Genomic DNA, 23,844 nt, shown 5'->3' with positions numbered 1-23,844 from the left:
GCATGACTCAACAAGTGTGGTGAAGGTTTTGTCATTATTTACCATTAAAAGTAATGGACAAGTTACTTTTCCATCAAAGTCTATAAGTTTAGTTTGTTATGAGTAAAATAACTCCAATACTATTGGAATCATATTGATGATTATAGTTATTATATTCAAGTGCAAAATGGAGCATCTTTGTTTATTTCATTCCTGTTTGCTTTGAGAAGAATACATTATGCATTGAGTTTCATATAAATCTTGTGATCATTGTTGTATAAAGAGATTAAGTAAAAATATAAAAGAAAAAACTAAACCAGAAGTGTTGACTGCATTTAAACTGCAAAATAACATCTAATTTGTAGTACTGACTCCATGAGCACAAATTAAAAATTAACAAAAAAATTCATGCAATGCATCACACTGGGGAGTAGATTTTCTCAATTAGTGTGAAGCATCTGTGTTTGTGTTCCACTGTACACCTGCATGTGTGTGAAGATTGGTATTTATTGCCGTTGTGGGGACCGAAATCTGTTCCCACACTTAAACTATGGGAATCATCTTTGTTTTGGGGCTAAAGAGTCCATTCAGAAAAAAATCCAAAACAAAACATCGACATCTGATGGGAAGAAATATGTTCTAGAAATAAAATCAGATGAGGCCAAAGGTTAGTTTTTAACATTACTTATGAGTAATGTTAGAGTGTGTATGATGCAAATAAATCAATGTGATGTCCCCAGATGGTACTGCATTTCTGGTGTGTGCATGCATGCGTGCGTGCGTGTGTGTGTGAGATAACAAACTGAATGAAATTCTGGCCTGTGGTGCACGTGTCCATGTAGGAGAAAATCTCTTTCCCCACACATGCCAAAGCCTTTTGCACACCATCGTGTACACACACACACACACACACACACACACACGCACACACAGATGCACATGTCAGCTCACCAGATGCTCATTCAGAAAGGTTTTGCAGCTCTGTGCCCACTCTCACTTCATTGAGGCTTTGCGAGCTAAAGCATTGCTTCTGTCACATGTTCTGGCAGGGTGAGCCTGCAGGGACCTTTTATCAATCAGCAGTCTGGATGCTTCATCAGGGATAATACGGACAGTCAAGCAAGCCAGGATTAGATTATACAATGCTACACTGCTGGAAATGCACAGACACTCAGCTGTTTTGCAGTTCACTTGTTTTCACAAGTCATTTATGCAGAACTAAACTGGCTAAATTCACTTACGGTACAATATATGTTGTTCCAAAGAAGTTACAATTTCTGAAAATGTGTTTATTTTTCCTCCGTCATTGTATGTGGGAGGCACACTGCCAGTAGCTGAATGAGGCACATGCACTCGTATACATGGCAGGTACTTTAAGCCTCGATAAGAAGGGAAGCACAACAAATAGTCTACTAAAGCACCACCAGGAGGCAGTAGCAGGTTAGATTAAAAAGCCATGCCTGAAGGCTACAGCACTACTGTAGTGTTATCAAAACCAGTGCAGCTTTACCAAATTGCCGGGATGGACCGTTGATTACATGGCCCTCGAATGCATCACAATAGGATGCAGAACAATTTTTTTTTGTATGATGTCATTTACCACCCAAAAATATTAATTTCTCTTTAAAAATCCAAATGATAACCATAAGTTTAAAAAGCTGCATGGAAGCTGTGGTTCTTCTCTTGTCACACGTTCTACCAGAAACTCAGCCAAATGCTAATCATACACTGTGAGGACTCTCTTGGGAGGAATTCTAAGTTGAAGTAGTTAAAGAAGATTAATTCCGCGAAAGAACACTACACACACTGTTACATTAGCCACACATAATTCTACTCCTCTTAATCAATGTCCAATTTGCAGGCAAAGACAACATGACTTGAGATGCACACAGCGTATACTTCCTTGGGTGCGGAGTGGCTGAAAACTCCACCACACAGCACAGGGCAAAACCTCTATTAACAGCCTTTTTCAATAATGGAGCGCACCTCCAATGGTCTTCTTATGCAGGACCACAGCTTATGGAGTGAAGCGAGAGTTATGATAATTATGATGTATTACACGAGCAGTGGTGTGTGTTTCCTTACAATGAATGGAAAGGGAAGGAATGAAATAATCCTTTGGGAATGAGGCGCACAAAACACATTCTTAACAACCACCCTGGCTTCCTCGAACAAAGCCTCTTAAGAATAGTATATACACTTAACTAAATGAAAGCAGCACCAGTTATGGATTAATTCATTATGGCTCTGTGGAGCTTTCTGCTGAATGGAGATATGCATACACTTTCTTCCACCAATTAATTTTGCTTATTTTCTCATCACAACCTGGTATTGTAGGATTTAATTCCCATATTAACACAAGATATGAGCAACTAATTATGATTCCTGTCCCTGCCAGAGCCTGAATATTAACAGACACTTTCAGCACACCATTAATATTCTGAAAGCCATCACCAGCCTGTTAGGGTACACCCTATCCTCCTTCAGATCCACACGCTGTTAAATTTATAACCAAGGCTTTGCAGCACTTTATCTAGACTTTAACACATGGAAAAGAACATGACAAGCTTGCATACATTTAACTCAGCAAGAAGTCTTTTACTATGTCATGGTTATATATGATGCTATATACAAAAAAAGAAAACACATGTCACCTGCAAAGTTCAAAGGAGATGCCACCTGATATGTCATGGCTGTGAAAATGTTTCTGAATCTTCTATTTTTCAAATAATACATGCAAATACAGAAATGCAAATGAAAAGCTCTGGAATCTAGGGCATCTCTCACAAACAATATATTCATATTTTGTTTGCACACAACAACTCATACTGCATCTGCTTTGTATATGAAGGTGTCCCTGCTTTCTACATCCATATACAGGATATTTAATAATCAGTGGTATTCACTGCAGGATGTCATCCAGCAACCCAGCCACCGTTTCACTGTCTTTCATCATCCTCATCAAGGCCCCTAACATTAACAGTTTTCCCGGGATGAGATGAGGACACCTTGCATCATGAATATCAGAAGATTACTCGACTTGGCCATATCTAATTCATTACACAGCCTGTGCTTTGTAAAATTCATAGGCCACTGGTAGCGTCTTAAGAAACCTTCATCAACTCAAAGATCAGACATTCACAGTTTTATTTTACCACACAGATTTAGAGACATAAAAAAAGACAACCTGCATGACTGACTGAAATCTCAAGCTTCTGGCCTTACCACACTTTTATTCACAGGCACATATCTATATATAAGAAAACTGCTTTTACTTCAAATGTGAACAAACAGAAACAGACTGACCCTTTATTATGTTTATAAAATGTACACAGTGTAAATAATTAGACATTTTTGGAATCTATAATACATAAATCAAGGTTGCACAGTGCTCATAGGCAAGAATGTCCCCACTCTGGTTGGACGTGGGTGATTGTGTGCAGTTTGCATGTTCTTCCTGTGCTGTTTGCATTTGAGTTTAGTTGGTGTGAATGTTAATGTGTGTGACTTTACATCTCTGTTTGCCCTGTGATGAACAGGGACCTGTCCAGAGTGTAACCTGCTTTCACCCTCAGTCAACTGTGATCGAGTCTTTACATACAGATGGAACACATAAACACACACTGGATTAGCGTTAGCACAAGTCAGATACTTGTATAAGGTTTTTAAAAGTCAAGAGGCATTGCACCCAATAAAAAAGAACCCACCTACAAAAGAAACTCTTTGTACTGTAGTGTAATTTAGGTCACAATACACACAACGCGATGAGAAAAGTAGGTTGTTATGTAATGCAGGTTAGGGTATTTTCCAGCCTGCTCATGCAAGAGGGTGTGCATGTTTGTGTGTATGGGGCCAACACATGATTTTGCTTGTGCAGTTGTTGCGTGGGTGTGAATGAGACCAATATGGACCGCTGTGAGTTATTCCAGGTGCAATGCCTCAGTGTAGCAATTACTAATCAATCTTAAGGACACACACAGACACAGAGAGAGAGAGAGAGAGAGAGAGAGAGAGAGAGAGAGAGAGAGAGAGAGAGAGAGAGAGAGAGAGAGAGAGAGAGAGAGAGAGAGAGAGAGAGAGAGAGAGAGAGAGAGAGAGAGAGAGAGAGAGAGAGAGAGAGAGAGAGAGAGAGAAGCTGGGCTCTAAGTCTCTTCCACTCCCATTAGTCCATCCACTTTACTGTGTCTGTGCTCCGTGAAACATCAGAGGAACCAAGCCCTGTCACTTTCACTGATGTGGGGAAGTTGACTGCAGCCCCAAGCAAGACACCCTCAGAGACTCGCTCCCAGTAATGGGGAGACAGAGGGGGACGAGCAAGGCACAGGATGAGATTTAGAGTTTAGAAGAAAAAAAAAAATCACCAGGAGAGAGTGTATATGGGAAATATGATGAATTGTGAGCGGGAGCAAGAACTGACAGGACTACAGCGAACAAGAGGTACAGAGTGGCGTGATAAAGTGGAGAGTGTGAAAATAACACAGGAAGCTGGAAGACATTCAAACTTACCAAGCCAGCTTCTGTTTAAGTAGACGGAGACAAACACGGGAGGAACAGTGAAGAAGTCGACCACTGAGTTGACCTCCAGCCAGAACCACAGCTTGTCGTTGGCCGCAATAAACTGTCACGAAGAAAAACAAAAGAGTGGCATTCAAGTGACATTGAGATTTTAATTCAACACAAAACATTACTGCTCCGTCACATCCAAACTGCCACGTCTCAACGCTGACAATGCTGACAAACTATATGGAATGACAAAAGCTTCACCCCCACTTGCTGAGTCATGCAAATTGTTGGTGGCGTAAGCAGCTTATGAGTTTATTTATTCATTCATTCAGGAAGTCAAGCCTGCGTTTGCACCACTGGAATGCTGCTCTGGCATGACAACCATGCCAGCAACATCATTACAACACTGTCAGTCGAAAGTGAAAGCATGCTGCGCGAGTATTTGGGAGATGAATCAGGTGGGTGTTTTCTTTCGTGTGAGCATTGTTAACTGTTCTGTAAGGATGATTTCTTGCTATTTTAATATTTGGTACAGCATAAATTTACACAAATGAGAACATGAAGCAGGGAAAAAAAAAATTGTTTTCTAAGATTTTGTCATGCGCTGCTGTTAAATCAGAGAGTCTAGTCTTGCTGTGCGATTTCATATGAGAAGATGGTGTATTGAGCAATTAAAGAAGCAGCAGGACGATTCAAAAGGATATATTGCCACGAAAGCGACTCAACAGTACACCCTATTGCATGACTTTAATTTCACATCGCACCCCTTTAACATTGCAGTGGGTTCACTATACACCTGAACTGTTGTGTGCATGCTGCTGTGCTTGTGATTTGAATGGTATGTCTGTGTGCACACCAGATGCACGTGTGCTCATGTGCATGGGTGAGCATGATTCCGTGAGGCGTCTTACCCGCAGGCCAAAGTATAGGAGGAAGAAGACATTGAAGGCCATATCAATCTGTAACGTGAAGTCTTTGTAGAAGTTCTGGCAGGATTCTATAGGACTGGAAAAAAAATAGAAAGAAAGGGAGAGAGAATAACATTATCACAATGGCACATTCCTCCATAGTGACATAGTGAATGAGGCGCATCTGTCTCCGCTGTCTTGGAAACACACAGGTGGCAACTGTTGTTGATTCTGTGAATGTTTCATGAAGCTTGGGGTGAAATCTACAAAGCTGTGGTAGTTTTACCCCCAAAAATTTGGTGTGTTTGCCATCATGGTCTAACATGTGCTAAATCTGATTAGATAAATGCAATTTTAAAAAAAACTCAGATACCTCAAAAAGTGATGAGTAAATGCATTTCCCTAAACATGATAATAATAAAAAAAAAATCATGCTTCCTTTGCATACATTCAAATATGTCCTGATTTTTCCCCCCACGATTAATTATATCTTACAGATCTGATTAAAAACTATGGATGTCTTATATTTCCAAGATGAAATTACACTAACTTCTGCTACGACTGCCCCTGGACAGAAATCATTTTTACTTTTGAGAAAGGCACAGTTGTAACATTTGATAAAATTAAAATACACTGTAATATCACTCAAATAAAAAGCATTGTAGTGATTTACCACCGACACCATGCAGTTCCTCCACTAAGCCCAAGAGGGTCATACAGCGAGATGAAAGACTTGGCTGTCAAGTCAATCACATATAGATGAAACAGCTGAAAATAAACTGAAAGTGGTAGTTGCTTTGATGTGACAGTATTTCAGCATGCATAAATTATTCAGAAACTGTCAAATGGCACTATTCCAGCAGATATTCCCTCTCATATAAAGACAGAGACTGCAATAGCTACCCAAGTAATGCTTTAAAGGCAGAAGATGATAAATGAGTTGGGTCTGTCAGGTCTGTCACACAATCCATCTTCGTGTTTACCGTACGATGATCACCCATTAGCAAGTGGGCGCTCTCGACAAAAGCAATAACAGGCAGTGTGCACACTCCATTCTTCACTTGGTCAAGGGACTATAGCATTTTGTTCACCAGTAATGAGGAAATCCCTCTGTGGGGAATAAGCATGAATATGCATTATGATGTGACTGGCTATAGGCGACCATTGGGACTGTATACCCTGACAAGAGAACACACACCAAGCGATTACAAAAGTACACAGCGACAAGTCCCAGTTCAAATTAAACTTTAAAGCATGTATCTGTATGCACAGGGCCGGTGGGGACACAGTGTGAAATCCAAAATAGAGTTTACAGCCTAATGAGAATCTCCAGAGGTACAGAGGACTGAGGCTTAATCATCTCCCAGTTAACATCAGACATTTTATCTCATGATGCCCTATTATAACGGTTGGCTGGGTACAGACATGCCACAGAAGACAGATTGCTCAAGAAGATGATCCAACTCGTAATTCATGAGTGTGTGGCCTGTCTTGAACATATCCTCGGGACTCATGTGATCTTTAAGATTATGTCAAACTTTGTCTAAGTGCCAGTGATTCAAATGAGTCAGGGGAATTCAGTATTTGTTCAACAAAAACTTTTTTACTCAATAGTATTCCTTCTTCACTTGCCATCAGAATTTTAGCTTTTTTTAAATTTTGCAAGGATTTTCAGAAAAAGGTTTTTTCCCTTATGAAAGACCATATTGCTACATAATAGCCAACATAATATCGTGAGGCAATTCAAGCTAAAGCTGTATTATGCAAAGAAGAAGCTGAACGGCAAAATAGAAAATTGTTTTGTGGTTGTTTGAGGAATCTAAATCTAAAATTAGTTTTGGAAACCATAAACCCTAACCGAGAAGAGAGGGAGGGAACACATACATTTCTAATGGTATTGGTTTTATTAATGCCAACCAATCATTCGTTATGAAGCAGCTTTCATACAACTAATGTAGCACAAGGTGGTTTATGATTTAAAAGACCCCCCACTCCCTATCCATCACAAATATACAGACACTCCCTCACCAATAAACAATCACGCACAAAGAGTTAAGCACATTCAAGAGGCTTATGCTCACCTACACAGAAAAATACCATCAATACTAAAATGTACTTAGAGCTTTTACAACATGTGCACCATCTACATCTCTTTTAGGGAAGGTCTTGCATGTTCCACACAATATAACAGAGTGGCTCCATGATAGAAGAGTCCAGTGCTATTTTAAGAAAACATTTGGCCCGTTATATAATTAAAATTCCAGCAAAGGAGATGCAGAACTGTTAGGTACCAGGGATAATACACCATGAGAGATGAGAGAATCAAAGAGCAAATCAACCTATTTCAAAATGCCCATAATCTGTCTCCTGTGCTCCAAGATTGAGAAAATGAATCAAACGCTAGAATGCTTAATATTCAAGATCGGATGTGTTGTCTATGTTGTAGTATGAATGAAATATGAGTTCACAGGGTTTCCAAATCATTTCAATTTGGATTCCTAACGCTAACAACCTAAACTAACATTCACAGACCTTCCGTCTAGTTTATACAGTCAAATATCATGAACACACACAGAACACACGAGTGTAAACGGCCATATACACGCTTACACACAGATGGTGCTCACTGAAGACACCATTTGGAGTGGTCACTGTGGCGTTTCCCCTTGGGCTCAGCTCTGGCCTCATTCTGAATAAACACGTTCATCTACAGTCATGTGACTCAAAGCATTCTTGATAATACAGAGAGAGCATGGCGGCACACTTCAGGGCTTCTGTGGTTCACTGAATTTGGCTTTTTGATTTTGCTTTGTAGGGCAACACAATGACTACGCTCCACAAGCTTAAATTTAGTCAAATGTCTAATAATAGTGAGATTATCAGATTAATACATGTTAAAGGATGTTAAAGGCTAATTCATCACAATTTTAATCAGTATGATGGTGGAAAAGCACAAAGCCATGAAAATAAATCAAAAGGTGGTCTTAAATGTTAATTACAATTTAAGTAATTCCCTTTAATTGTAATATTCAAGAGAAAAAGATATGCGTGTAAAGTTTAAAAGTGAAAGTGCTGCTGCATGATTATCAGTTCTAAAGACAAGGATAGTAAATTATCTTCTGATAGTGAAAGACACGGTAAAGGCTTTATACTGTCACTAACACATTTCTGAGGAACTCTTGTAAAACTGAAACATAAAATCCAAAAGCTAATTATGAAAAAGACAATTTAACTGAAGTTCCACAAAGCTTTGACATTTTAGGAAGTAATTGAATTGGGTGCTCAATTAAACTGATAATTATGCCACTCGTCACATAATTTTCAATCACAAAAATAATTTCTGATCGAGTTTTTCAGTCAGTATTTCTCTTCAGTTCACCAATTAGAGCAACATCAATTGCTTATCTAAGTATATAAATGAGCATAACATTTCGTCTGGTAGGAGGTTTTTGGTTCAACTTTTCCTTTACCACAGCTTTCGTAGAATTCACCAACCAGTCTGTACTTTTAAGATTAAGAAAAGTAATCCAGTCTGCTCATGCAAGAAAGTAAAAAATAATCTCTTAAAGAACACTGCCTATTATTGACTATGCTGATATAGCTGATCAGCGCATCACTGATGCAAATTTGAAGCCCCTAAATGCTGCCTGTAAATCTCTGCATATGTTTTTTTTTGCGTTGTCTTACAGGACACATCCTTGTCACATGTACCATCTTAATTGGCTCCAACTCAATTCAAGAAGATGATTTCACTGGCTCTATTTCATCTACAAATGTCTTTTAGTTTAACTATTCCCCATATGTTTCCAATATTCATGTCCACCTAGAAATTCACACTTTCCATTTTTCAAACACATAGAATATTTATATGTAAAGCTCATTTTTTTAAACTTTCACCACCTTAAAGGGATACTACAATTGATACTATCATAATGGAGTTGGGAAGTGGCAGAGCAAGATGTTGCTGTTTGACCTTTATGTCTTATTACGTCATGTGTTTTGGACTTACTTGGAAAGGAGATATTACATTTCAAGAGAAAAGAAAGCAATACTGTTTGCTGAAATTAAAATACAAACCAACATACAAAAGTGAAAATATGGACTTGAAGGCACTGTCTTGAAAATTAATACGTTATATCAAAAGTCCCGCTGACAAATTTTCATCTATTCTGTAGGAACTTGGAAGTGATATATTTCTTTATTCTGAGATACCGAAATCAATAAAACGGGACTCATTTCATATCAATAGCCTTTCATCAAAAAGTGGATCCATTTTGAAAAATGACAGATGTAGCACTTCCTCCGCAACAGTATGGGAGTACAGTATTTGACAAAAAAAGTAGATGTGTAATCTACATATTACATGATAGGGATGAAAAATAAATGCCAATGAGTTACTCGTCGCCTCACCAGAACAAACAAACAAAAAGCATCATCAGCTTCTCAAACGTATTATTTTCTGCACAGCAGTTGGATTCGATTCTCCCGTGCCGCGCAGGTGTTTCTGTTATCAAGTTCCACTATTTGTGTTGTTTTCCCACACAAACAGCATGTAAGACAAGACAAAATCCCGATTACGCCTTTCAATGTCACTTCACACGAGAGATTCCCGGCCACATGCTGCCGGTGTCCTGCAGAAAATAGATCTGCCCACCACTGTTCCTATTACTTCCTAAACCCTGGCACCGCCTGGAGTCACACCGCCCCGCGTGACAGGAAGACAGGAGGTGAGAGAGAAAGAAAGAGAGAGAGAGAGAGAGTGAAAGAAAGACAGCAACAAGACAGATTAGGCGAGAGGGAAAGAGGAGGAAGATGTGTATATACCAGAGATCATGAGGCACTTTAGCAACCCCCTCCCCTTGAAGATTTCTTCTCATGAACGCCAAAAACACAACGTCTCAACTGTTGCAATAGATACATAGTGGGATGATCCCACTCACTGTGTAAACCACAACAGTACCACCGTTAACACACAAGACAGGGAGAAGTAATGTCTCACTAATCTTATGATTACATATATCTTCTTTTTTTGTGCTGAAAGTCTAAATTAATTGTGCTGTGGAATGTAGTTTCCTGAAGAAAAAAAAACAGTCATTATAAAACATTTATCTGTTGAGTCTAATGGTAAGAAAAATTAACCAGGTATAATTTCTAAAAGATTTTTTTTGTTGTGGTTTGATTCATTTTCCGTGTTACAGTCCATGGTCTGTGAACTCTGTGGGGGTTAAAAAAAAAGTTTTAAATTTATAGTAATAGTAATTTGTAGTGAATACAAATTAAAATCTAACATGCATATCTACCAAGGACATGCAAGTCACACAGACACACACAGGAGAATAATGATTGCCTGAAGGAAGACTGCAAAGTACGTGTATCTATTTCTGGACATTAAATGGTTCCCCGCCTTACCCTTCCCTGACAAGGAAGTCAGTCTCTGGAAAGAAAGCTCAAGCAGAAAGGTAAAACCTTATTTGTTCTCAAGGGCAACAAGGTATGTTCTAAAAATATCCCCCAAACACCTTCAGTCAGTCAGCAGGAGCCAGTCTTTCGTTAGCCTGCCTGTGACCTTGGCTAAGTGCTGGAGCAACAGCAAGGTCCCCCCCCTGGGAAAACAATAACAACACATGGCTGCCGACTTGACTAATGCTCAAAATCACAGTGCAACACACACCAAATCTGAGTCATTCTGCACATCACCAATGTCTTACTGCTCTAGTAAGCACACAGCCACATCACACTGGTGTGTACAACCCATAATATAATATTCAAGTCACTACATGCAATCAAAATGCTCAAGTAGAAAATTATGAATGTGTCTCGTGCTATATTCGAATGTCAGAAGGCCAATTCTCCGAGGGATAGTGCATTTCTTTATGTGCGGGGAGAAGTCTGCGAATCTGAAGGAGGGCAGGTTTGTACTTAAATGATTGATTTAGGTCGAGGCACCATTACTAAAATAAGAAATGCTTTCGTAGCTACAAGGGCGATGGACAAATAAATCTTCTCCTGAGAAGCTAAAAATAGATAACTGCTTTATTCATTTTTTTCTCCTTTTTTTTCTCCAAATGCAAATGCGGTGCATCTCGCTTCAGGCGTTTTCTCCACAAAGATGTTATTTATTCCAGTCAGAAGCAGCATGCGGATGGAAATAGTGCATAGCTAAAAAGAAACTTCACACTGTGCATTAAAAGTGAGTGAAGTGAATAAAAGAAACAATAAAGGTGAATGCTTTTGAAATAGAAAAGAGGTTAAAGGAGAATTGCAACATAACTAGAGAAAATGGCAATGGCCTGTATGGTTAATTTATTCTGGAGCCACTGTTACAGTACAATGACTAAACTACACGCATCACATAACTCTTCTCATTAAGTGATAAATAAAAAAATAAAAAATGTGGTTCTGCAAAAACAGAACATCCTTATCGGCACTCTGATAAAACAAGGCACAGTGAGCACACTCCGCTCGCTGGACAATATCAGTCTGACAATATCAGGTTCAATTTTAGGTTATTAAATCGGTGCATTTAGACGTCTTCATTTAAAATAACCTTCCGTTCCAGAAACATTAATTTGATCAAGCAAATATTGTCTGCATTACTCATTTCCAATATTTGGTTTATGCTTTTCTCTTACTTTGGGGCGGCACATTTACTCTTGTGGTCTGCCAGAGTTTGTTTGGTGTTGTTCTTTTGGTGTTTATTGCATTCCCATGATTTGGGGATTTTTTTGTGCATCAAATTCCAGTAAGCCTTTAGCCGCTTCAAACCACTGCAATTCATTTGAAGGGCAAACACAAACTCAGTCAATACAATACTCATCTGATAGAAAGTACGGAAAAGGCTAAGATAGCAATAATCATGGTAGCCTCCACCAAACAAAAAGGTTGGAGATGCCATCTTTGAGGACATTTCAGAACCTGTTCTTATTTATGTTTTTATTAATAGAAACATTTGCTCATTTAATATTCCTGAGGTTGCTTTTTTTTTTTTAAACATGTTTCTCGACTTAATCTGAATTTATCAAATTTGAACACATCACAGGCATTTGAAATTAATTCTGTTTATGTTCAGATCTGAAAATAGCCCCTTTGTGTTTTGTATTTCGGTACATTCAAGAGAAAATTATAATTCACTGTGTGCAAAGTCACTACATTGTATGAATCACAGCTGCCACTTGCCTTAATAACTTCCACAAACAATGCCGTAAACAAATTAAAAAGCGGTGATTTATTCCATTGCAAATTAATTGTGTTTCAAATTTTATCTCTACATTCAGTTTGAGGTTGCTCTGTCATCACATTCATGTACAGCTTTACCACGTATAAATTTGGCAAAACACTTTTCAAGATCATCCAAGTTCATAACCAATCATAAATCGAATTCATGTAGTCTAAAAGAAAGAGTTCCTGCTAAACTAACACACTGCTGTGACTTTCAGTAACTGTCATATAAGCTTGTTGTCACTTAATGATGTTGACTATTTTAATTAGCTTTTTTTTTTTTTTTTTTTTAACCATAAGACACTTATTTAGCATGGGAACTTCTTCCTAAAACTGTGGGTAAAAGTAATAAAATGGCATTTAGTCTCGAGTTGGACCACTTTGAGAAAATTGCCGAAAATCTCAATTAGAAATGAGTCGTTTCTCACTGAGGCAGCTTGCGGATTAAATCTGCAGCCACTCTGGAATGGTGTCAACGATGAATTAAGTCTTCTCGTGGTTACAGTCATTTCTGATCCAAGCAAAGACCGAGTTGGCTTTTAATTTTTTTTATATAGACACAACAACCAGGTACTGTCAACAGCCTCAAAAGAAGCTTTTATAGGCAACCCTTCATCGCCACAAAGTCTCCCTAGCTTGTCTCACTGCTCAGCCATATTTCTCACCTTACCCCATTAATTAGTGATTAGGCACTGCTTCTTTTTTTCAGTGCCGACATTGATCGCACACTAATGATAGCATTACAAGCACTAGATAGTGCTTATGAGGTCTCTCTGACACAAAACTGCATTTGAGTGCACGCTTCAGCAAGTTAACGTGACTGTGCAAGCATGTGCATTGCAGCAGTGTGTATGTGTGACACGGAGGGATCGAGAGAGACAAGAAATAGAAACAGAAGTGGAGCAGGAACAAGGGCATCCCTTTTCAGAGCAGCCTGCAGAGACTTTGTCCTACATTCCCCTTTGTTTCACAGGAGCACAGAGGAGGAAACGAGAAGGGAGGAAGGATAAGGGATGAGCCGAGGTATGAAAGCAGATTTCTGATGTGGGTGGGAGAGGACGCAGCATCCAACTCATTGAAAACATCATCGAAAAAACATCAGTTTGGCAAGTGAAGGTCTGCTGCAGAGGAACAGAAAAGGCTAGTGTCTTATATTAGGTTATTAAGTGCACTCTGATAAACAACCACACAAACAGATGGACAGTCAATTTCAGTGGAGCTACATATTCGTTCAAAAAAAAGTATTTAATAAAACTGTCTTCTTAACAACATCATGGCTGCCAAGTCAGTGACTAGTAGTGCTCAACTGGGAGGACATCCAATTGACAATTCCCTACTTTTAGAGTCAGTGCTTTGCTGTGTTTTTTCTGAGGACGTTTGCTGTGAAACGTTGCCCAAAATAATCCTGCCAGGAAAGCCCCACCTGCAGAAAGGTAGAGGCAAAACATCTCCGGGGACACTTGTACCTCACCATGAGAAAGCTCTGTTTTCCTCTGTGTTTTTCCAGGTGTGCATAACTCTGTGTGCACGTGCGTGTGTGTGTGTGTGTGTGTGTGTGTGTGTGTGTGTGTGTGTGTGTGTGTGTGTGTGTGTGTGTGTGTGTGTGTGTGTGTGTGTGTGTGTGTGTGTGTGTGTGTGTGTGTGTGTGTGTGTGTGTGTGTGTGTGTGTGTCCTTGCCCAGAGGGACAAGCTTGCATCACTGAGGTAGACATAAAAGCCCATCCAGACTCCTGAGGTCTAACCCACACGCACTTATTCCACCACATGTCTCCTTTCGCTGTTACCACAGGGACTGAAGCGTAATCCTCCCATTACTGTTGCCTTTTTCACAGTTGATTTCAGAGCGATGTTCACCTTATCCGATGGCAAAAATAGTAGATTGGAAGACAAATAGGGGAAACCAGCCTGATAATCCTCATGACTCTGTCTCATGCAGCCCTCGACGTTTGGTGGAGTAATTGCTGCCGTTAAAAGAGTGACCTATAAATCGGCACTCATTGATTCCTGTCATTAACATTTAGTAGCAAGGAGCTAGGTGGGGAGAAGGTCATCTGTAGAGCATTCTTAGCAAGAAAGCATTGAGAAGATGAGTCATATCCACATAGTGAAAGCCTCTCAGAAAATCATGCATATGCAACACCACACATGGGATGGTAATCAGATTAATAGTGCATGTCAATATTTGTATCCTGTGCACGATATTCTTGGCTTTACTGAGGCAAAAAGCTAAAGAATTGTCCTTCCCAGTCAGCACTCTGACATGTAATATGATGTCGCACACATAAGAGGTTGCAGCTGCTGTAGTGACAGTCTCGCTATAACGCCCGCCCGGCCCCTGTTTAGGATGTTGAAACCCCCAGAGTAAGCCGAACCTGCTCTGGGTTGATCAGTAGCCCCCCTGAGAGGATGTGAACACTCAAGTGACAAGCTTGAGCTAATCATGATGATGAGGCAAGAGAGGGCCTCAGCTTAATGGGAGCACATAGAGATCAGGGCAATGCCTCAGGGAAGCCCACTCACATAGAAATACACTCAAAGTGTGCACTTTAATATACCAGATACGATGAGGAAATACCACAGAAAAACTCCCCCACAACACTTCAGTATACCCAAACAGGGCATCAAATATATTCCTAAATCTGATGTTGTGACACAACATGGTACATTCTTGTCTAACGGCTCATCTGTGTTTCTATGTCGATGCTTCAAATCATTTTGATGCAATATGTGTGTTATTAACACAGAACTACACGTAAAATACTAACTCAATAATTTAATCTCTCTGTGGTTTTATTTTTGGATCATTAATATGGCCACAGACTAATGGGAGAAAATCCCCCATGATTCCTTAGAAATTACCAGAATATTTTGCAAAGATTATAAACTTTTTCAAGGTAGAAACGAGTGTCTTGATTCTCCTATTTTCTTTCTTTTACAAAATGCCAGAGGCAAAAAGCTAAACAAAAAAAGGAAGCAGCAGCAGAAAATATAAAGGGAGACGGCGATGTAGAGGAGGAAGAAAGGATTTTTATCCTGAGATACAAATGGGTGACTCGAATCGTGGCAGGAATAATTTCCACTGCTTCCACAGAGATATGAAGTTAAACTGCATTTTCGATTTACTTATTTGAGAATTGTACATCTCCATTTCTGTTGAAGACATGCAGCTTCCTCTGAGACACAATTTCACAGTCAACAGATATTTTATTAAAGTGAAAACAAAACAACAGGAGCTCAATAATAATTCTGCACAACAGGCAACAAAAGGAAAGAATGAGTATAATGGCAAAAATACCACACACTATCATGTCAATATGCTACAATCTCTTTGCAATCAACATTTCATAACCCTCGGCATTGCAGTACACATATAGTTTTGTTTTGAGCAAATTAATGGTGCATAAAATAATAAATACAGCCACAGGAAAACCAAGTCAATGTACAGGGCACAGTTGCCCACTTTTGATTATTTTTTAGTGAAATGCATCAAGTTGAACCTGTCGGGGGGAAAAATGATTTTGGTCATGGTGGTAAGCAAACAGTATTGTACATTAAATCAAAATGCCTAGGAAATCATCATACTGCCGCTACATAAGACTGTTGCACTTGCTACTGTCGTCAAAAGGTGTTGGCAAGTGTGCAAAATAAATGTTTCAATAAACGATAAACAACATAAGCATACAACAATTTAACTCACAGTACACACAGTGATTTATATGACATAGTAACAGCAGCATTGGGGCGTCTATTGCAGGTTCCCCAATTGCTTTGCTGAAGAATAAATGGCAGCACATTTTTGATTAGACTACAGGCTTGCCCTATAAAAATGAACTATGTCGAGTATAATCTTCTATTTTTTTTTTCCTCTGTGCCTTTTAGCTGTTGTGTTTTTATCTGATACTGTAGCACCCGGACTATTAGGTCTGACTCGCTGCCAAAAGTAATGAGACATTGTTTCTAGCTCAGAGAATCTCAAGAAATATAATTTTAAAATTCCTCAACTCTCTCTTCAAAGGTACTGTTTCGAGCTGTGTGGTGTGAAAGCTGCTGCAATGGTAATCGGAGGGATGCCAGGCCTGCAATCTGTCTCTGGGTGCCTGCCAGCCAGGGATGCACTGACAATACCCACACTCCCGTACTCACACATACAGTACAACAAACTCCCCGACACATACAGTATCTTCCTATCTGGGTTACCATGGAAACTGACAGGCCTCTCATTGACAAACAAATCCTCTGATGCGTGTGTGTGTGTGTGTGTGTGTGTGTGTGTGTGTGTGTGTGTGTGTGTGCATGCATCAATACCTCTGAGAGCTTGTGGAGGTGTGATTATGTGCATTTTTTTTCTTTTTTTATTCCAATGCAGTATATGACACTGTCCCACACAGTTTGCTCTCATTAAAGACTCTTTATTGAACAGGTTTTTTTTTAAATTTATTTATCCAAATTTGCATCTGACTATCCATTTACATGAGGTGAATTATAATCATCACAGATCCATTTCATACAGTCTGATTAAGGAATGTCTGCACAGCCCTTAACCACTACAGTCCAGGTTAATATGGTCTGGTACTCCAGAGCAGCAGGAGTGTTGACTGCCAAAAGATTTCCAGGCTGGCGCATAAGGTCCACCATGAAGTGTGATTATGTGCATTTGAGAGTGCGTACGTGTGTGCCTGCCCATCATTTTATCAGAACTTAAGTCTTCAGTGTATCTGTAGGAGAACCTACGTTCAACCTTTCTATCTGGAGTGTGCAAGTTTTCTCTATGTTTTCATTTCTTCAAGGTACTCTGCTTTCCAACGGACTCTGATTAATGCGCCCCTTCCTAACCCCCTCCCCCCCGACTCCACCATACGTTGAATGAAGCTGTATAGAAGATAGAAGGAAGGATGTCATGAAACCGATACTTACTCTGAGGAGTCTATAAAGTATATCCCAAGGGCCCCGATGCTGAGTGCAAAGACTAACACCACCTGGAAAGAGAAAGAAAGATGACAGAGAAATTACTTTCATGCATACAGTGGCAAAAGAATTCCAACTATGCTCATTAACGTACTTCACCGTAAACACGGTTCTCTATTCAGCTGGGATGAACACAATTGGCAGCACGAGTCACAGCATATGTAATTAAACAGGGACTTCTCTCCTACAGGTTGCAGAAGGGTGGACTTCCTCTTCAAAAAGCTTGTGCTGAATAATGAATGGTCCATCTCATGTCAGCAAATACAGCTTTTAAAAGCAGCCAGTGTAAAATCAAGCCAGCACGGTTACTGAAAGCAAATAAAAGACCCATATTTGTAAATTGATGTGAAGAGGAGCAACAATGGGGGTTTGGGGTGTTGCGAGGAAGTGCTTATCATGTGTTGACGATGAGTCAAAGCTCACATTGTGTCAAACGAAGACCTGCTGGACTATGTTTCAGTGACTGTCTATGACTTGTTAGGTAAAATAAGGTAAGATACAGGCGCAGCAGGAACAGCAGTGCCTCAGCCGAGCATCCAAGCATGTTATTTAATCCGTAAACAAGATTTCACAGGCTGCACAGCAAAAACTAGCTAAAGAACAAAACAACAAGGTATTATGTGCAAAAATAAGCTTCTTCTTCCTACACGTCATCAGAAAAATGGCAACACTAAGCCACAACGATCCCCTCCAGCAAAATGTTCTTGCGAACATTTGAGTTCACATCGCCATCATCGCCACTGTCATCATAATCATCATCTTTGCAACAGCTGACCAGTGTTGCGATGCATAATAGTTCCTCCCCTGTGATCCTTTCTCCCATTCAGCCACCTCACAATAGCAGCCCACTATCCCTGCTGATTGTGGCATTCATTATTGATGATGTGAGCTTGATTACTTTCATGCAATCATCCTTTGTATTGATCCTGTGCATTGTGGCTTTGTGGTATTAAGTAAACACCCCCATCCAATTGCATTTTTAATAGTTTGCCGCACGAACAGAGGCAGAGGAGGATGTGGCTTTATAGGCAGACACTGGTAAAGATGGGAAATAACGTTACATTCAATGATACTTCACACAAAGGGGGAAGGAATCTTATCTGGCTTTTTGAAAGAAAGGCACTCCAGTGGTTTGATCACCAAAGGAAGGAGTTGGCTAAAGGGCATTTGCTTGTCAAAATACTGACCTTGGTTCAAATCCAACAGTTGACCATGTTGGGCATAGGAACGACAAAACCAAACTGGGAAAACAAAGCTGAATGTTTAAGTATTTTACCATTTACACAATTGTTAATGGCCATCAGTGATTTGATTTTATGTGATTCAGTAAAATGCTTTATTTTAATGAAATTAAGTTTGTATTGTGTATGTAGATTTTATTGTAATATCTCCAAATATTTACAAAACATGTCAATTCTACTTTAAAGTTGTCATATATAGACCTAAACATGGGTGTGTTCAGGTTCAAATCCAACAGGAAAAGGAAGTGGCACAATAAACTACACAAGTTAAGGCTTTTACAGGTGACCAACTGTAAAAGGTACCAAATAGACACTTCCCTCTATTGTCGTACAGACGACCTGAGAATTTGTGACTGAACTCATTGAAATAGTTTTGTAGGGATCTTTATTATCAAGACCTGTTGTAGCAAGACACAAATTCACCGGCACACACTGTGTAAGCCAGAAACAAAAAAATAAATCACAATATACGAGAAATTAGTTTTAAAACAGCACTGGGCTCAAGTGCTGTGTCAAAACAAGGAAAGCTTGTCATTGTACTGATAAAGTTTCTTGCAAGCACCAGAAAACCAGAAAAGTTTAGTTTTTTGTTTTTTTTCCTCAAGGAACTTTTTGTCAGTATGGAAGCAACATTGAAAACAACAGGTTTGAAAAGAATAATATCCTGGGGTGGAGAGAGGGAGCGGGAAAGCCATTAAACATATGTACTCTGTTTCTTGTTGTTGCTTGGGGCTGGCTCCTCAAGTCTAACACATTCACATACCAAAGCAAACTACCACTGATGACTGCTAATGAATGCAGCAGGTTTTTATAGGCAAGAAATGTGGAAAGACATTAGACAAGACATCTGGTTTGATGTTTCTTTTTTTTGGCCCCACGTTCTGTTAATGCGAGGAATACAAAAACATGTCAGTGTGGACTTCAGATGTAAGAAATCTAATGTGAAGGTATATTATACATACATGGATGTAGCTCAACACTTGCTTGCACCTCCATACAGCTTTTGCTATGAGCAGATAAGAAAAACTGAGGTAGACATGGCGGGTTGCTGAAAAGCAAAACAGCAAACACAAACCGATGATATGAAGAGATAAGAAGCGCCATCATCTTAAACCGACCCAGTTATTCAACTGTGACAACAAGTCCACCCCTTCACCCAATCCACCCACTCGTTTCCCCTCTCTCTCGCCGCACAATATCTACAAGTGCTTGATCTCTGTCAGCCACAAACCCACAATCTAGCACAGACAACCAAGCAAGTAACCACAAGCACCGATCGCGACCAGAGTAATAAGCACTCAGGGAAGACCTTCATGTATGGTGAATGTAGAGGAGAATTCCCTCCACCCCTAAGAGAAAATAATTTAAGTAAATCAGAAGCTGGGATGCTGCATCAGTGATGGCTATAACTTATTCTGTGTGGGTTGGTTACATGCATATTTCATGTAATGAAATGCCATTGGTAGAATATTAGAATATGGCGGCACCATGTCAGAGCGGCGGTATTTGGAAGTGATGTCTACGTTTTCTCTTTAATACCCGAGTACGTTTTCATTGCCGTATCCCTTTCTATATTTAAAGTGCTAAGCTGAATCTGTCACATGTTTTCCGAGGTGCACTTTAACAGTCACATTGGAAGACTCAGAGTGTAAACAGGCAGCGACAAATTGTGTCTACATACATATATGTGTGTGTGTAAACTCCAGTGTCGGTGGGGTTCAGGTTTCAGGACTGCAAGCGGGCTAAAGGTGGCGGCTCTCACATGACAGTGGCAGAATTGCAAACATAATAACACCACATTACGCATACAAACGCAAGACCACGTCCAACTCTCTCAGTTGGTGTGACAGCGTGGTGAACATGGAGAGCTCATCTTGGCATCTTCCCTAAAACTGAGCCAAAATCTCACCCACGACTTCCTACTCCAACAGGGATCCCATTTAATGACTTGCACTCTGTGATGAGGAGACAGTCTCACAGGCAGGTGATGTGGCCTGACAACGTACAGAATAATCACTTCACATTAGGGCTCAGCACCCGGGTCAAGAGAGCTGTGACTCAAAGCCTTCTGTCCCGAGCGATCAAGATGGAGGACAGAGCTTTGCAGTGCTGTGAGTCAAATACAGATGTGATGCGCCTCTACACATATAGCTTCCATGGGAATTCATATGAGCAAGTAGGTTGCTGAAAACCAGATGTTAAAGCTCTGTTTTGACTGGGAAACACAACTGAAAAAAAACTTAGATTATTGCAAAAGTAAATTTTTTTGCCGCTCAAACACCACCAAATTGGTGTTACATCTTAGGCATTTTGCTTTTCACACCAACATGTAAAGTACTTTACAGTAAAATTACTTTATAGTAAGATCAAAACTCCTAGAAGTCGTCTGAGTCATTTCATTGTTGGGCACCAGCGTCATTCACCAATAAAGCCATGAGTGGGAGATAATTAAAGTTTGAATCTGGATTAAATTAGCATGTTTTATAGAATAAAAATGTCTAGTTGTGCAACAAAATACAAAAAAAAAAAACCTAATGAAGCCAGTCTTTATGCATTGATGTGTCTGCATTTGTGCAGTTTTTTTAGAGGTCAACATCAAAGACACAAAAGCAAAGTACAGACAGTGAGCACAGCTGTTTGTGGAGAAATGAAAGAACATTAGAGGTGGAATATTTCCCTTATAATTTCAGTCAAAAATAATGCAACATAAACACTTTCTATGAATCCTGATGGGTTCTCCAAGATTGCAAGAACAGGAATCCTCTGTGGGAAGTCAAGAATGCCCATCAGTACTGTGTGGCATCAGGATTAGCCTGTTCATTAATCCGGCCTGGCTCACTGGGTTAGCCGAGAGAGTAGCTCCAAAATATCTGATTGATGCTTCAGCCAGAAAGGATTTGAGAGGTCCACAGCCAAAGGGAGCTCCAGCCAAACCAGTATTCTGTTTTCCCGTGACTTTAATCCTGACACATAAAGTACATCTGTTATGAAGTAGGTTTCAAACAAAAGAGAGGATCTGCTGAGAGTAAAGCTTAATTCATTCATCTTCTATACCATATCTCTGAAACAGTTGACAAAGCTAGCGAAATAGAACGCGACTCCTGACTCATCAATTTGTCACAGTGTTTGCGCTGCGGTGCAAACATTTACATTGATCACAACGGTTTGTTTCATACTCACTGCACTTCCTGTCACAGCAGTGAAGGTGCCGACGCAGAAACTCACAGAAACAGAGTCGCATGTCTGTGCACAGTGTGAGAGTGTGAGCCGCTCACTGGGGGAACGTCAAGAAATGAAACCTGCATTAAAGTTTGATGGCCTGCATCCATACGTCAGCACACATCATGATCTCCAATCTCTCTTGGCCTTGAAAGGCACGCAGGGGGGGGGGGGGGGGGGGGGGGCTGCAGACAGCTACGCAGGTGTAGGTAAGAGCTGACATTCTGACAGAAAACATGCTCAATATTCCCATCACACACCGCATAAATCAACCTGGTATGCGGATTCTCATGATGCGACTGGGAAGGTGTTTCAATTCAGATCAGTGCTTTCACTGGTTGGACAGGAATAGCCAAACACGCTCAAGCTCTGGCATGTTGACGTAGGATATTCATTATTAATTGTGGAAGATATACACCCTTTCTGTGCTCTGAATATGATGTAGAATGCATTGGTGCAAGCAAAAAAGAAATAAATCTTACATGTCTTGTCTGCACTTGCGCAAATTGCAAATTTACAACAACAGAAAAAGGTGAAACCTAGAATTTTAGGGCTTTGTTGTTGACGGAACCATGACTAAAGACAATTCAATCTGAGGCTATCAAAGTACTGGAAACTCCACTTCAGACTGCGTGACGTTCAGTCTGCTGAGTGAACCTCTGAACAGACTTTCCAGTGACATAAATGCTAATTGCTGCCTTCATTAAAATGTCATTTTCCCAGTGAAAGGTTGTACCAAACTGTGTCCGATTATAAATTTCTTTTTATTTCATTTGAATAATTGACTCTTGCCCATCATACAGTCCTAAATCATGAAAGCAACAGAGGACAAAGCCAGGGACTGAGAGGAGTTGAAGCTTGAGTAAGTTGTGCATCAGTGTGTGTCACAGTTGTTTTCATCATCCAAATCCGCTGTGTACCCAGAGTGATTTTAGTCACCTCTAATGAAGGACGGTGCAAGAAGAAAATGAAGGGGGAATAAATGAAGAAGATTAGTGCTGAACTCATCTACTCTAATGAAATATCAACCACTGACGTATTTATTAATAATGCTGGGATTGAAGACAAGTCCAGATAACTCTTTGGTATTTCGTTTTGATAGATGTGATATTATTTTTCAAAAGAAGATGGTAAGTGAGGTTTATGTCTGATTTGAAAGGAAAGGAAAGGAAAATACTATATGCTCTAAAGGCTGCACGTGGTTTATCTATTTTCCCTCCCTATATCGCCTCCTGCTTGGCTCTTTGACTGCCTGCTTCTTTTGTCCTACTCCCTACGAAGGTTATTTCGTCACGGTCTCTGGGGTACCAACCAGGTGAATAGAGGATCGGTACAAGGACACTAACCTGTCCTTGAAGAATCAGTCTCATTGTTCAACCAGCACAGAGCCATGTTTCTTCAACAACAAGCCCCGTCAACTGCAGGACGCGGTGAATGACAACAGCAGAGATGATAAGAATGGTTATATACCGTGTTTTTGTTGTTGTTTTTTTTAAATTGCAGATCCATCATACATGATGGATTCCCGAAGAAAAACATGTCTGCAGAATGACCTTGGGTGTTGAGATGGGAAATCGCATTGTGTCTGTGGCAACATGAGAAAACCTGGCAGCGACTTGGCTGGTGAAATCCCAAATTCTCCCTGTCAGTGCTGTTCCTGCTGCAATGACTAATGGTTGTTTTGTGCATGGCAGGAGCCACATCAGACTCATGTCACGGCCCTGCTTTAGAGCACCTTCACTCACTTCACTATTACTGAGTTTGTCAGTCACGACGTCCGGGGGGAAAGGAAATGAAGGGTCCTCCAGACA

At 40.0% G+C, this 23,844-nt stretch overlaps 1 protein-coding gene across 1 annotated transcript in view; it reads right to left on the bottom strand.

Moving 5' to 3' along the window:
* The window catches only part of LOC308138207 (calcium-activated potassium channel subunit alpha-1a), a gene marked incomplete at its 5' end in the record, with an annotated part of 140,217 nt that overhangs the window by 54,915 nt on the left and 61,458 nt on the right, over nt 1-23,844 (bottom strand). The window contains 3 exons of the mRNA XM_080507229.1: nt 4,486-4,597; nt 5,394-5,487; nt 17,523-17,584. Coding sequence (XP_080363355.1) covers nt 4,486-4,597; nt 5,394-5,487; nt 17,523-17,584 — 268 coding nt within the window. The remainder of the gene's footprint in view (nt 1-4,485; nt 4,598-5,393; nt 5,488-17,522; nt 17,585-23,844) is intronic.

Source organism: Blennius ocellaris, assembly GCF_963422515.1.
Source record: "Blennius ocellaris genome assembly, chromosome: 13".
NCBI lineage: Eukaryota > Metazoa > Chordata > Actinopteri > Blenniiformes > Blenniidae > Blennius > Blennius ocellaris.
Note: the sequence above shows the minus strand (reverse complement) of the source record. Positions and strands in the feature narration are given on the sequence as shown.